The 16,265-nt window shown below is 39.1% G+C and overlaps 1 protein-coding gene across 3 annotated transcripts in view; it reads left to right on the forward strand.

Annotated features, from left to right (window-relative positions):
- COL4A3 (collagen type IV alpha 3 chain) overlaps nt 1-16,265 on the forward strand; it is a 120,652-nt gene that overhangs the window by 75,964 nt on the left and 28,423 nt on the right. For all 3 annotated transcript variants that reach the window (XM_070422270.1, XM_070422269.1, XM_070422271.1), the window contains exons 21-32: nt 1,625-1,789; nt 4,724-4,816; nt 5,300-5,395; nt 6,346-6,416; nt 7,162-7,344; nt 7,859-8,027; nt 10,244-10,336; nt 10,938-11,039; nt 13,158-13,255; nt 14,343-14,493; nt 14,830-14,943; nt 15,472-15,639. In XM_070422270.1, the coding sequence (XP_070278371.1) occupies nt 1,625-1,789; nt 4,724-4,816; nt 5,300-5,395; nt 6,346-6,416; nt 7,162-7,344; nt 7,859-8,027; nt 10,244-10,336; nt 10,938-11,039; nt 13,158-13,255; nt 14,343-14,493; nt 14,830-14,943; nt 15,472-15,639 (1,503 nt within the window). The remainder of the gene's footprint in view (nt 1-1,624; nt 1,790-4,723; nt 4,817-5,299; nt 5,396-6,345; nt 6,417-7,161; nt 7,345-7,858; nt 8,028-10,243; nt 10,337-10,937; nt 11,040-13,157; nt 13,256-14,342; nt 14,494-14,829; nt 14,944-15,471; nt 15,640-16,265) is intronic.

The following is a 16,265-nucleotide window of genomic DNA, read 5'->3' on the forward strand; positions in this document are numbered from 1 at the left end:
TTCATAGGTTATACTTTTTTATGTGACATTTTAAATTTTACAATATATTGTTTATAGAAATATAGACAATTCTGTAAAGTGTAGACGCATCCATGAGTCATTAGTATGGTTGCCTCTTGAGAAAGGAAGGAGAAATAGAATCAAGGATGGTCCACAGAGGCCACAATTATAACTGTAATGATGTGATGTGTCCTTTTGTAAAGGAAGAGTAACTAAGAAAAAAATAGCAAACATTTGATAAGCTTTGCCATCCACTATATTTTTCTTTATACCATGTTGTACATTTAAACTATTTCCTAATTTGGAAAATGAATTGTAATTAAGCAGATTGCAGAAGTATGTGTATATTACCATCCTAGTGGAAAAATAGGTGAATGGATAAATATTACGTGTACTTGCATGTGCATAAAAACATATACATCAAACCATAGACAGTGGGTATCTCTTGAAGTTACAATGGGACAAAAGGGTATTTCAGAGGACTGGCCAAAGGTTACAGAAGACTTCTTTTTACATGCCTGGCCCCTAAGTAATGAATAGATAGGCTCCTTCAAGAAGCCAGTGAGTGAAAATTATAAAGCTCTAAAGCAGTGTCAGTCAGAGGCATTTACCTTTATGCCCAAATCCTTCTGCTCAATAATCAGATATAATCAGATTTTTCTCAGCCCCTTGGTGATGAGGTCTCTCTGCTTAACAATTAAACCATTTTTGAGTCAGAGATTCAAGACTTCCCCTGTCCTCACATCCTCATCATCTTAGGAGAGATAGATGAAATGCATTTTGTACCACCGGGCCTGGCCTCTCTCCCAAGAGGTGCCTCCTCCCCCAGCACGCCCTTCCATATCTAAGACAATTGGCAGGAATGAAGTCCAATTACAACTTTTCTTTCTTCTTTGGGACACTACAAAGTAGGCATCTCATAGTCTCTAAGTTAAAAGTCTTCAAAGTAGCATATCCCATATAATAAAAAGTTAACACACAAATCGACTGAACAGTGGAATGACCGGTCGCTATGATGCACACTGACCACCAGGGGGCAGACGCTCAATGCAGGAGCTGCCCCCTGGTGGTCAGTGCGCTCCTACAAGGGGAGTGCCACTCAGCCAGAAGCCGGGCTCTCGGCTCTCCTGCCTCTGTGGCAGCACTAAGGATGTCCGACTGTCGGCTTAGGCCAGTGGGGGAACGGGTCTAAGCTGTCAGACAGACATGCCCCAAGGGCTCCCGGACTGCAAGAGGGCACAGGCCATGCTGAGGGACCCCCCCCACCCCCACACACACACACCAAGTGCATGAATTTCATGCACCGGGCCTCTAATATTGAAGAATTCTCATGAAGTCCTTTTAAGTAAAAGGACTACTGTGCATCCCAAATTCTGTTTCAGTCTCTTGTAAAAAACGACATAAATTAGCTTGTGGGCATGGAGAGTTCTGAGCTCTGCTATACTGTGATCATTTAACAAGGTCACATGAAGAAAGGAAGATACTCTTAATTTTATATGCTTAATATACCTTTCAGTGGTGCAACTGTTATAAATCAGAATACATCACATTTTGCAATTGAAAATAATCATATATTAATCAGGGGAAAAACTAAAATGTAATAAATTGATTATTTTCCTCCAAGGGTCATCAAAGCCTGGCCTCAGAGGAGCCCCTGGACCACCAGGCATGAAAGGAAGTAAAGGGGAGCGAGGACCCCCAGGAAAGGATGCAGTGGGGCCTCCCGGGGCCCCGGGTTGTCCTGGTTCACCAGGCCCTCCAGGGCTGCCGGGACCTCCAGGACCACCAGGTAAAGATGCCTAATGGGTCCGTTTTGTGTACAAATCCCAGTGACAGGTGTGTGCGCATCAGAGGCAGAGGGCCTCACTTGGAGCTTGGCCGTCAGCCTGTGTGAATCTTAGCAGTTAGCTTTCCACTGGTTCCGTTTTATCAGCTCTGTGGAAACAACTACGGTGGCATGACTACTCTGCAAGTGCAGCAAAGCTGTACCTAGAGTTCCCACAGACGGCAGAGTGAGAGACAGGGACACGAGTTATGGGGCAGGGAAGGAGTGACAATGATCAGGTTGGCCTAGGCCAAGGGCAACTGCTTGTTCAGTCCCTGGAGACTGTCTTCCAAGAAGCTGTGTAACTTTGTCTCAGGATAACCTGTCCCAGGGGAGAAAGAGGCAAGAATTCATCCACCAGCTCCTACCTCTCCTGGGTCAAAGATATGCTCCCACAGCACGGGACTGCTCACCCCCCACACCTCCAGGCTGTGTTTGCCTGGCTCGCAGGGCATCCCATGCTTTGGCATCAGCAGGGAAGCCCCAGAGCAAGAGGCTGTCGGTGCGCAGTATGGGCTCAAGACAAGGTGCTGCCAGGTGGAGTGGGTCGGAGACCACAGAGCTGGGGTCCTCGGGAGATGAAGTGGTACCTGGAAGTTCAGGTTCAAGTTCAGGTGTCCTTTCCTCTCCATCTCTCTGAAGAGTCACTCAGCATCTGTATTGGCTGATAGGTACATAGAACCTATGAAAATATATGTCACTCTTGGTATTTTAAATACCCTTCCTGGCAGGTGCCTGGCAGGTGCCTGGCAGGTCTTATGATTTATCCTCAGCTCTCGTAATAGCCTTAAGAATTTTCTGTGTCAGGGACTATTTGAAAGGAAAGAGACATTTTTTATAGACAATATGATTACAAATGTAGAGAATCCAAAGAATAATCTGGAAGACTTTTAGTATTACTAAGACAATTTAGTTAAGTGTCTGGTTATGTGAGCAATATTTTAAAAAAATAAAAATAAAAGCGTTTCTTTAGGCCAATGACAATTTAAGAAATTATCCCATTAATAAAGGATATAATGTCCAAGAATAAATCTGCCAAGCTATGGTATAGACATATATGGGAAACAAAGCAAAATAAAACTAAACTAAAACTCTACTACTGATTTTAACAATTCTTAGTCCTCCAAGTCTTTCTCAAGATATGGGCTGTGTTCTCATTTTATTGATGGCAAGCCTGATGTGCACAGTTCTTGTACCTAATGGATGCTAAAGTCAGTATCTGGCCCCCATACCAGTCCCTCTCCCCTTGGAGACTGCCCTGGCTTGCTATCTTCTCTTGCTAAGCAACATCTGTCTGTCCATCCAGTTGCAGCTTCAAATTCAAGTCCTGCAGACAGTTTTCACTGAGCCTGCACCCTAAACACTCATGCTTAGCCCGGTTGTAGAATGTTTCACATTGCCCTGTCTTTGTCAGTTTCCTCTACAAGAATCAAAGCTCCTTGAGGTCAAGGACTGTGTCATCTCTGCTGTTTTAAGCCCCATCATTTGCTTAAAGGGGGATGGAACATTGTAGATACTCAACTATTTGTTGAATTAAGTATGAAATGAGTATGAACATGTGTTAAGTACATATAAATGTATAAATGTGTAAGTATACATATAAGTCTACATTAAGTATAAAACTGCCATCTGATTTTACTGTTTAAAGGTAACTATCCAGTCATCTTGAAGACACAGAAAACTGGATCACAAAAGGGCATTCTTTTCACAGTCAAGCAGACCTGATATAACGCACACCAAGTTCCACCCAAATTAAGTGTTTCCACTGTTACCTTATTGCAATGACATTTTTGGCAGCTATAGGTACTGTTTTTAAATATTTAGTTTCATCAGCATTGCCTTCAACCTATATTTGAAATGGCAAGACCAAAAATTAGGTTATAGAACACAATAGTTTAAGAGAAGTCACTATTCATGGTAACACTATAATAGCAAATAATATGTGGAAGACTGGGAAGAGCTTTCTTGGAGAGCTGCTTTAAGAATAAAAAACTGCCCTGACTGGTTTGGCTCAGTGGGTAGAGCGTCGGCCTGCAGACTGAAGGGTCCCAGGTTCGATTCTGGTCAAGGGCATGTACCTTGGTTGCGGGCACATCCCCGGTGGGGGGCGTGCAAGAGGCAGCTGATCGATGTTTCTCTCTCATCGATGTTTCTAACTCTCTATCCCTCTCCCTTTCTCTCTGTAAAAAATCAATAAAATATATTTTTAAAAAAAGAATGAGAAACTCAGTCATTGTGAACAAGCAGTGAGGAGGAAACAGGTGGCATTCTGAGTCAGAATTTTTTCCCCTCGGTATGTATTAAGCATCTACAATATATCAAGGAGATATACGTATATCATGTATTCAACATGCACAGAAGCACGAGATTTGACCCTTTGCTTAAAAATGCTAAAGGGATAGTCTTAGAGTAATTGGAAATAGTATAATAAGGTAAATGGGTTGCTTGTGTGATGAGAAACACCATATAAATATCACCTGTGGGTGATGTGAAAGGAAAAGCTGATCAACACGCTTCAGCCTTTCAGTGCAGCTAACCTTCGAAGGACTCAGCTTCCAAAACAAATGGGGAAATGCATATACCATAATACATATTACTAAAATATCTGCTAATTGAAAAAGAAAACACTTAAAGAAATGTTTTGCCGAAACCGGTTTGGCTCGGTGGATAGAGCGTCGGCCTGCGGACTGAAGGGTCCCGGGTTCGATTCCGGTCAAGGGCGTGTACCTTGGTTGCGGGCACATACCCAGTGGGAGATGTGCAGGAGGCAGCTGATGGATGTTTCTCTCTCATCGATGTTTCTAACTCTCTATCTCTCTCCCTTCCTCTCTGTAAAAAAATCAATAAAATATATTAAAAAAAAAAAGAAATGTTTTAAAAACCAATGTCTTTTTGTAGGTAACATCGTATATCGCAAAGGTCCCCCTGGACAAGGGGGACCTCCAGGCCACGTGGGGCCTCCAGGAATCCCAGGTGTCGATGGGCGCAAAGGTTGGTTCAATCAATGGGGTTGTTCTATTACCATTCTCATCACCATCAATATCACTGCTTTTTTCTCCCTGAGGCAACAATGATCCCAAACAGCAGGCAGTCAGAGATGGCTTGTTTTCCAAAGGAATTAGCTAAAAGTATTCCTTTATCTGTAAAGCAGCCATTTATTTAGTAACCATGCAATACATCATTGGCTATTCCTAGAATATGAGTTTTATCCTGCACTGAAAGAGGGAAACACGGGCATAGTAGCTATTTTACACTAAACAGGAGTTTCTATCGAAGAGCACCTAGAAGCTCAGAGGGATAAAGTAACAGATGTAATAGATGAAATGTTTTTTATTAATATGTGAAATGCCATACATGATTTGCACTACATGGAAGAATGTTCAATGTAAGAAAGAATTGTGCAGTTGGAAACCCCCTGTCCTCTCTGCGGACGTGGTGGGGGTGTATGAGTAACCGAGCACACTCTCATTGCAGGGGAGCCAGGCCTCGTGTGCACAGACTGTCCTTGTGTGCCAGGGCCTCCGGGTCTCCCAGGGCTGCCAGGATTTGATGGCGTAAAAGGAACCCCAGGTACAGACAATTTGCGGACAAGTGTTTTTGCAAGTACAAAGGGTCAACTCACTGAATGATGTTTTCCTTGGTTTCCCTACAGCTCAAAGAATATATATAAGCAGTAAAACCGTTTGGATTACTGTCAAAAAAATATATCATGGCAAAGAACTTGCAAAAAATAAATCTGAACAAATATTTGTTAATAAACTGGCCTGAAATTCATTCAAAAGATCTTCTAAAGAAATCATCTTTACAAAGATGCTTAAATGCCTATAGGAAGTTAGAATTGTACAGCAAAATGCAATTTGACAACAGATATCCAAAGTCTTAGAAAAGTGTGTACCCATTGGTCCTACAGTTGAACTTTTAGGAATTTATTGTAAAGAAAATAATTGGATAAATTTGGAGAATTAAATAACCAAAGGTATTTATCAGAGCATTGTTTACAACAGCTAAAGTTGGAAAAACAATCTAAGTGTCTCAAAATAGCATTTAGCTGAATAAACGATGGCTCACCCACACAATAGGCTTATTGTGCACCCATTTAAAGTGAAGCTACAAATGTATATATTTGTCAATGTGTATATATTTATGGATATAAAATTTTAGACTAAGATACATGAAAATTTTAGCAAATACTGTCTTCTGATGGTAGATTTGTGGGTGATTTTTATTATCTTACTTCTCTGGTTATTTTTACATTGAGCATGTATTACTTTTATCATCATAAAAATGTATCTCTTTAAAATTATAAAGACAAGAATCTTAGGAAGTTGAAATTTCTGAGCTCTTGTTTTTTTACATTTTCTGTTACCCTAGTGATGTACTCCCATTCTCTTCTTGCACTGTATGTTTTAAAATAGAAATTGTCCTTCTTTGCTCAGAAGAAAATACCCTATTTTTTTCACGCACTGCCTTACCCTTAGAATTGGTGTTCAATGAATATTTACCAATTCACTGCTTTGCAGGAGGACGAGGGGCAGCTGGCATTAAAGGAAGCCCAGGGTCCCCAGGAAGTGTGGGTCTTCCAGGATTCCCAGTAAGATTTCATGGTTATAAAGCTTTAATTTCAATTTGGAGAATGGAATACTCTGGCTGGAAATATGGTTGCATCACACACAGGCTATTGGTTTAGTGCCTGGCAAAGGGCAGGCACTTAACAGTTATGTGTTGAATGAATGAATGATGTGTGAATGAAATAATGAATTTATAATCATTTTAAAATGGTATCAGAGACAGAAAGCAGATCAGTGGTTGCCCAGGACTGAGGTTGGGAACAGGAATTGACTGCAAATGGGCTTAAGGGAATTTGGGGGAGTAATAAAAATGTTTTGACACTGGATTGTAGTGTTTGTAGTATAGATATATATATATTTATTTTAAAAATCATTGAGTTGTGTTCTTACAAAGGATATATTTTATACATAAATTATACCTCAATAAAGTTGTTAAAATTTTAAATTTTGATTATAATAATCAGAAAATTACATGTGGATAAATATATTAAATTAAATTATCCAGAGATGCATGTTAAAATTTACCACTATTCTAACAGAATCTGAATTGTGATGCTTATTGTATCATATTGAATTATATTATTGTGTATGTGGCATTGAATTGTACTGTCTAGCTAACAAAAAAGAAAAAAGCTTAAAATTATATTTGTGGGCCAAAGAAGTGTCTAAAAAAATACATGTTTCATTAAAATTGACATTTTCTATTGAGCTTGACACAAAAACAACTCTACCCAAAAACAATGCAGGCTCATGTCTCTCCCACCCTAGGGATTCCCGGGTGCTCAGGGTGATCCAGGACTTAAAGGAGAAAAAGGCGAAGCAGCTCAGCCTGAGGGAGAAGCAGGTAGTCCAGGAGACCCGGGGCCCAGAGGGCCGCCTGGCAGAGCGGGCTTGGATGGAATTCCTGGAACCCCTGGAGTGAAAGGATTCCCAGGACCTAAAGGCAAACCGGTTGGTATCAACTTCTTTAACACATACAATTTTCTTTTCAATGTTACAACCTGGAAAATATTTTAAAAGACATTTTATAAGAAAAAATTAATACAGATGGAATATCACCTTTGTGGAAATACCTGGTGAAAACCAAACAAACAAAGGTTTTAAGCTGCACTGATTTGATTTTTGAAAGGTACCATTACATGAGTGTCATTTCCATTTGAACTGTTGACCATGTGAGGTAGGTTTGAGGGGCTACTATCACATGGGTGGCACCCCATTGTCGGACATCTCAAATGGGACTCAGGGTTCCCAGTTGATGAAATGTGACTAAATTCCAAAGGGCACAAAATTGCAAAAACCATAGGGCACCCTTACGTTAGTGATAATTCCCTTCAAATGCCAACTTCTCTTTAATTCAGTACTTTCTCCCTGACCGTCTAAGTGGCATTCATATTCGTGGTTATATTAATCTATATAAGGAAATACTGGAATGAAGCACTATCCAAACATATTCCTATTGTCACAGGCCCTCCGTGGTGAGAAGGGGGACCCTGGTCCTCCAGGGGATCCTGGCATCCCTGGGTCCCCAGGACCCGCAGGACCAGCTGGACCACCAGGCTATGGACCGCAGGGAGAGCCTGGTCCAAAGGGCGCCCAAGGAGTTCCTGGAGCCCCTGGACCACCTGGAGATGCCGGTTGGTTAGTTTTCTTTCCAGTCCTGTTTTCCTGTGGGTGGGTTGATGGTTCCTAGAGCTAGTGAAGCTCCCTCAAGGGTGGGTGTATAGAAACTTATTCCTAAGAAGTAGAATATGTCAACAGGTAGACATGGGAAAAGAACATATAGGACATATTAGAGAAAAATCTATTTTTTCTATTACTGAGCAATTCAACTAAACTTTCCTAGGATAGTTTATATCCATTACTGACATAAATATATGGAATTAATAGATCCTAATAGATGAGTAGAAGTCAGACTAAGCAAAAGGGTTGCAAAAGTCAGACTAAGCAAAGGGGTTGCAAAAAACCTATGAAATTGATCTTGAGATGCCTCTTCTAGATCTCAAGGGTCCACTAATATGATTACAAATTTGTTCTTTTTGACTCATAACCCAATAAATGAATTATAAATAAAACTTCAAAATATCTAAGACAAATGAAGAAAATTCATCTAATAGTAGTTTCAAAGTCCCGGTAACTTCGGGATCCACGTGTACTGAATGAAGTTGCTAGATTCAGGAGGGATCTGATCATCAATATTTATCTGTAGTGAAGAATGTGGCAAAAGATGAGAATTACATGTTACTGACAGTTTTTAATAAGTAATGCTACCATAATCAATTTTTACTTCTAAAGTCACTCAAAGGGTGAGACCAATGGACCAGTGGTCTCCAAATTCTGTTTTTACGTTTTTATTGATGTTTTTATTATTTTTTATTTTTTATTTTGTTTTAATGCTTAAAGTACTACAAAGAGTATTACATATGTCTCCTCTTTCCCCCCACCTTGACATTCCCCCGGCCTCCCCTACCCCCCAGTCTTATGTCCATTGGTTATGCTTATATGCATGCATACAAGTCCTTCGTTGATCTCTTACCCCCACCCCCCCACGCCCCAAACCTCCCCATCCAAAATTTTTTTGTAGCATCCCTCATCGTTAAAAAAATTTTGAGAGTACATCCCCATAGTATTCATATATACATTGTATGCTGGCATTTTTGTCTACATGTGTATGTAAAGCTTATTTTATGGAGAATATATATATATATATATATATATATATATATATTCAACTAAACTATATATATATATATATATATATATATATTTTTTTTTTTTTTCTGTGCCTCACCTTTGAGGCTGCTATTTTAATCCAAGAATTGGCCAACCATGGCAGCTAACAGTCCAAACCCACTTATTCATGTGTCATCCAAAAGCTAAGAATTTTTTATATTTTTAAATGTTTTGGGGAAAAATTTTTGAATACTATTTTGTGACAGGTGAAAATTATATGAAATTTCAGTTTCAGTGTCCATAAACAAAGTGTAATTGGCACTCTGCTACACTCATCCATTACATATTCTTCCTGGCTGCTCTCATGCTATGATAGCAGAGTTGAGTAGTTATGACAAAAACCATCTGAACCACAAAACTGAAACTATTTTCTATCTGGCCCTTGACTGAAAATGTTTCTCAGTCCTCTTGTAATCCATCTTCAAACCCTCTTCTATTCTTTCTAACTGTGAATCTTTAGTGAAAGACTCCAATGTTCTAAAATACATTATCATCAATTTTCCCATCACACTACTTATTTTTCCTATAAATGTATAAATATATGGGCAGTACTAATCACTAACATGTTTTTAATATTGGCCATTGTGGTCAGAACATTATCTCAAACCTTGACTAGCTGGGTAGGTGTTATTTTCACAATGACACCTGAGGAATTTATTGGAGAGGTTTGGAAATATAGCCAAACTCACAGACCTTACAAAGAGCAAAGCCAAGATTTAAACCCACATCAGCTCCACTTCGTGGTTTGTGCAATATTTCATATGTCCTTCTTAAGAAAACTAGTTACCCAATAAATAAGTATCCTGCCAGTATTCACCAATATTTAAGCAGAATTCATATTATCAATTCTTTTCAGAATAGGCTCTCTTCCAATAGGCCAGCATGTTGGGCTGTTAATTAAAACAAGGCATAGACAATAATAGATGCTTATAAATATTTATCAATTGAGTTAAAAAGTTCCTATGGGCTAGTCATTGTTAAGCCAATTTTGCAGAGATTATTCTTCATATTTCTTGGAATATGTCTATAAACCCTTTATTATCCTATCATATATTTTTCCTCTGAACCAAGAAAAAGCTTCAATATGCACACTGATTTTATGATCATAAATCTTCTTAAGGCCCTAGGGGAGAATTCAGTGTCTCAACACCAGTTCCAGGGCTCCCAGGACCACCAGGGCTGCCAGGCTATGTTGGCCCCCGCGGTCCACCTGGTAAGTATCCTCTTTGCCAAGTCTGGTGCCTGGCATCAGACAGCACCCAGACTTTCCTGGGAAAACACTGTTCCAGTTTTAAGGAAAAATTATATTCATTGGCTCCCAAAGAGAGCACAGGCCAGTTTGTCAGATGACAAGGCAACCGACAGGGGACTTGCTCTTGTCCTTTGAAGTTACCCAGATTATTCCCATTGCTGCTTCTGATTCTAAAAGGGAGTGGAAACAGTTACTTAAGAGGAATTCATGAGCAGAACAGTCTTCATGGATTTTGGTGGAGGAGCAAGGACTGGGTGCCAGTGATGACTATAGTTCCCACAGCTTCTTCATTGGAAAACTTAACTTCTTTGCCAATATGAATGGAGGGAGACTTATATGATTTAAGATATTTAGAAAAATTCTTTTAGGAGATAAATTATATTTTCAAAATTATTTCTAGTTCCTAATGATTAGTTCACTGGATAGGAATGGGGAGGAAGTCAGGGTTGTGGTAACTTCTTTTTTAATTTCCAAAAATTTCTGGGATGACACAGAAACTGACATTTGGTTATAAGGCAATATAAAGGAAAGTTGCTGATGTGGATGTATATGTGTTGTTAAGGCTTCCCAGGACAAACAGGAAAATGTGAACCAGGTATTCCTGGGCCTGACGGAGATCCAGGAATTCCAGGAATTGGATTCCCTGGGCCTCCTGGACCGAAGGGTAAGTTAAAAAAATTTTAAAACGTAAGGTTCATTGTGGATATTTAGAAACTATAAATATGTATAGTGAATAACATAGGAAATATGCATACTATCCTTTAAAATGATGTCTTTCATCAGTCTTAAATGGGGAAAATATCCTACAATGACGATAGATAAAAAGAGAGAGTTCACATTGATTTATGCAGCCTCATCTCAATCATATTTTTTAAATGCATAAAAATTCACCAAAGTGATTCTTCTTGATAGTGGGATTGTGAGGAATTCTTTCTTTACTTCTGAATAGATGCCTACACTTTTTAATTTATACATTTCTTCACTTTGTGCATTTCTCTTATAATAAAAAAGAATATTAAATCACACAGAGCTGATTTCCCCATTCACTCCAAAATAAACCACAGAAGTTATTTTTCTTTAGGAAAAAAAGATGCTGTTTCTCATCAAAGGGAAAACTCTCCAAAGAAATGCAGCGGCTCCCCACTGACAAGTGCATACACACACACACACACACACACACACACACACACACACATCAAGTCTTATCTGGGGTGATATATGAGTAACCTCAGTCACTGGGCTATTGCATAGAATTTCAGGTTTTATAATAATTTCATGTTTTTTTCAGTATTATTTAAGGTGTTTGTTGAAATAATAATCTGAGATTATTATGCTAAGTGAAATCAGCCATTCAGAGGAAGACAAATACCATATGATCTCACTATTATGTGGAATCTAATGAACAAAATAAACTTATGAGCAAAATAGAAACAGAGGTGTGGATACATGGAACAGGCTGACAACTGTTGGAGGGAAAGGGGCAGGGCAACTGGATGAAAGAAGATGAAGGGATTAGCCAAAAATCATATATACAAAATATATAGACAACAGTGCGGTAAGAGCCAGAGAAAAAGGGAATGGGGCCTAGGTAGAGGTGGGCAAATTGGGAGACAATGGGGATGGAAAGAGACTTTGGTGGGTGCACAATGCAGCATGCAGATGTTTATTGAAACCTGTATGGTTTTGTGAACCAATGTCACCTAATAAATTCAATAAAATAACTCAAAAAAAAAAAGAAATAATAATCCTTTTTTTGGTGCTTTATCTCTTAAATTAATGTATCATCAGTGTTTATCATGCATCAGTTCTGCCCAAACATGGGAATATTGATCTCAATTTATGAGTATGTACTTGAAATGAAAAACCTAATCAGATTTTTCATGTGGTCCCAAGAATGTCTTTGACTAAATTCCTTGCCAGTGACCTCTGAAGCAACCCAGCCTGGCCCATGTTTTTGCCTCGTCCTTCTTGGACCCTGCATGAAGAAAATTGCCTCCTGGCTGTATCCCCTCTGGAGTCACCTTCACGAAGGAGACTCCAAACTGGGCGCCAGGACTAGCCTAAGAGCTCCTGGAAACAAGAGAGTCCGAATTTCCCATTTAAACCTAATGAAGCCCATAAACTAACTGTTAATTAAAAATTGGTCAAATTAGGGGCATAAAGGAACTCTCTGAAGGCAGCTTTGCTCCACCCAGGGTTTCCTCTTCTGAACCACAGAACAGAAAAAATGATGTGTGTGGCTTCTTTCTCAGTTCTCTCGTCATAAAGCAAAAGAGACAAGTTAACTCATTACATTCAGTGGCTGCTATAGGGCATTAGGAAGTAATTCTCTTGAGCAACCCATGGTGAGAAAGGTTAGGTAGGTACTGGAAATGCTTTATATCTTGATATGGGTTGTGTGTGTGTGTGTGTGTGTGTGTGTGTGTGTGTGTGTATAAATATGTATTTGGCTATATATTGAATGTAAAATATGCTTCTTAAAGAAAAAGTCCGTCCAATGGTCAACTGAGATCAGTGGTTTAAAAAAATACTGAATCAAAATTGTAGTGATGTTAAACAACAAAAATGGAGAAGGTAATTTTAAAAATTGGGAACCAATGTAATCTGATTTGGAATTGAATTTTTAAAAATTGCTAATTTAGCCATTGGCTTTTTCATCACTCAAACTTCCATAAAACATTTATAGCTACTTGCCTCATGACATAAGGTGAAATAAAAGAGATACTGCCCAAAATCTTTTCATAAGACTAATCATGCAACCTTTATTTTTTTTTCCCTGTAGGAGACCGAGGTTCTCCGGGAACTAAAGGATCACCAGGTTGTCCTGGAGAAATGGGAAAGCCAGGATTACCTGGAAGTCCAGGCCTCCCAGGAGCCAAGGTCTTTGAGAATTAAAATTCAGACTGAAATGGGGAAGAGGAGGAACAATTACAGTTGGCCAGTTAGGATGTTCCTGCCAGTCAGGATGCTCTGTGTAGAAATTATCAATACACTTGTAAATGATAAAGCAGATGAATTTTTTTAAGTTTTTTTTTTTAACTATTCCTCCCTTTTAGAAAGGAAAACAGAAAGTGTTAAGACAGTTTTGTCTTTCTATTTCTTCCTTAACCTTCAGAAACATACATATTTAAAATGGGAGAACTTGCCCTAACCGGTTTGGCTCAGTGGATAGAGCGTCGGCCTGCGGACTGAAAGGTCCCAGGTTCGATTCTGGTCAAGGGCATGTACCTGGGTTGTGGGCACATCCCCAGTAGGAGATGTGCAGGAGGGAGCTGATCAATGTTTCTCTCTCATCGATGTTTCTAACTCTCTATCCCTCTCCCTTCCTCTCTGTAAAAAATCAATAAAATATTTAAAAACAAAAAAGAAAATGGAAAAACTCTAGAAAGAAACGTGGATAGTTATGAGAAAACTCAAGCATAGAGACATCTAGATTTTTACAGAAAATCCCACAGTATTATGAAAAAGTAGGGGATCTAAAGAATTATTATGCATAAATTTATAGAAAAGTCAGCAACTAGAGTTGAAAAAGGAGAGTTGATAGAATGGTGGTGACTGTGAAAAAAAGGTACTTAGGATCTCCATAATGAAGATGTTATCTTCAAGTAAATAGCCCTAAAGACAAGCCAGTCTCTATGTATAAAAGGCTAAGTGACTGACAGTACGTACATCTGACAGGCTGGTACATATGACGTGCACTGGAAATTTAAAAATAGATGTTGACTCACACATGTGTGATACATATAAAGCTCCCACAGGCGCCAATCACACGTGTGTTTTAATTTTATAATACTATATTATATATACTATTTTGACATGTAATTTTTGCTGTAACGTAATTACCACATGAATATTTCTTCTAATTAATTTCTTTTCAATGTGCACGAATCCATGCACCAGGCCACTAGTAGTCAATAAGTATCTAGAAGCATTATATAATGATACTAACACCATTTCTGTGCCACAGGGAGAACCAGGACTAGCCATGCCTGGAGAACCAGGAACACCAGGTTTTCCAGGAGAAAGAGGCAATTCTGGGGAAAATGGAGCAATTGGACTCCCTGGACTTCCAGGTCTCCCTGGAATTCCAGGAACTGGAGGGCTTGATGGACCACGAGGTACTTTTCTCCACTGTGAGCTTTGCTAAAATGCAACAAATTGAATGTGTAGGTGCTCTAGGGGTGAAGAATTCTCAAATAAAGTTCTAGATGAATAAATAGAATCTGTGGGGCTTAATTATTTCTCCACTCAACATTGTTGCTCTACCTTTGTTCCTTCTTCCCTCCTTTGTTCCTTCTTTCCTTCTTAATGAGTGTTCTCTGTATAAGACATATTAATGATAATAAATATTGGCCCAATTTAGGGGGGCAGGAGTTACAGGAGAATACTTGGGATAGCAATTCTAGGACCTTGGATTTTGGCCCTGGAATATATTCTTGGACTCTCTTTTGCAGGGGATCCAGGGAAGCCTGGACCACCTGGAGAAAAAGGACTCTCAGGGAGATGCACAGAGGGTCCCCGGGGACCCCAAGGACTTCCAGGCTTAAATGGATTGAAAGGGCAACAAGGTAAGAGGAGGGCCTCAAAACCAGTCCTAGATGGGCAAGTGGCCTGGGATTCCTGCTAGGTGCTTTGCTGTTTAACTCTGGAACTGTCCAGCAGCAAGTCCTGACCATTGCTCATGGGAACTGGTATGAAACATAAACCTGTTGTCATGGATTTGTTACAGTGAGGACTCACGCATGGTGAGTGGCACTGAATGTGTTCTGTAAGTTTAAGACTAAGGCAAAGTCATTAAGTGCAGTCCCAGGATGTGCCCGCAGAACTAGAAAATAGATCTAAATTTTACATTTTTATTACTACAAGAGTCACTGAAACAGAGAATGCTAAAGCCAGAAGAGATCTTAAAAATTTTATAGGAGGGGACATTAACCAACCAATCAATCCATCCATCCGATGAGTATGTGTTTTATTTAGCCCCAAATCACAAAGCTAAATATTTACAGCCGTAAAATATTTCTTTAGTTGGTGGGGAAAGTACTTGTGTGTCCATTCCTTTATTTCATTCATTCATTCATTCATTCATTCACATATAGGCAGAAAAGGTGAAGCAGGACCAAAGGGAGACCCAGGGATTCCAGGTTTGGATAGGTCAGGACTGCCTGGAGAACCTGGACCACCAGGAATGCCAGGTCATCAAGGCGAGATGGGACCACCTGGTCAAAAAGGGTATCCAGGAAACCGAGGATTTTTAGGGCCACCAGGTATTTTCTTGTGCTTTTATTTATTTATTTTTATTTTTCAATTACAGTTGACATATAATATCATATTAGTTTCAGATATTCTATTGAAACTAATGATTATTTTTGCTGTGTAATCCTTTTTATATGTTACTACTAAAATAGATTTGCTAGTATTTTGTTGAGAATTTTTGCATCTGTATTTACAAGGGAAAGGGGCCTGTCTTTTTTCTTTTCTTATGATGTTTCTTCCTAGTTTTGGTGTCAGGGTAATGCTGGTCTTACAGAACCAGATGGGAAGTTAACTCATGCCTCCTCTTACATTTTCTAGAAGAGTTTGTGGAAAAGGTATATATTTTTAAAATGTTTGGTAGAATTCATCAGTGAAGTGATCCAGTTCTGGGCTTTTCTTTGTGATAATTTTATAAATTACTAATTCAATTTATTCATTTGTTATGGGTCTAAACAGATTTTCTATTTCCTCTTGAGTCAGTTTTGGTAATCTGGGCATCTCTAGGAGTTTGTCCATTTTCTGTAGTTTATCTAATTTGCTGGCATATGGTTATTCATAGCATTCCCTTATAGTCCATTTTATTTCATCATTGTGTTGACAGTTAATATGTTTCAGAAGAATATTCTAATATTCTCCT

Source organism: Myotis yumanensis, unplaced genomic scaffold (genome assembly GCF_028538775.1).
Source record: "Myotis yumanensis isolate MYYU_CA2020_CCGP unplaced genomic scaffold, mMyoYum1.0.hap1 SCAF_8, whole genome shotgun sequence".
Taxonomy (NCBI): domain Eukaryota; kingdom Metazoa; phylum Chordata; class Mammalia; order Chiroptera; family Vespertilionidae; genus Myotis; species Myotis yumanensis.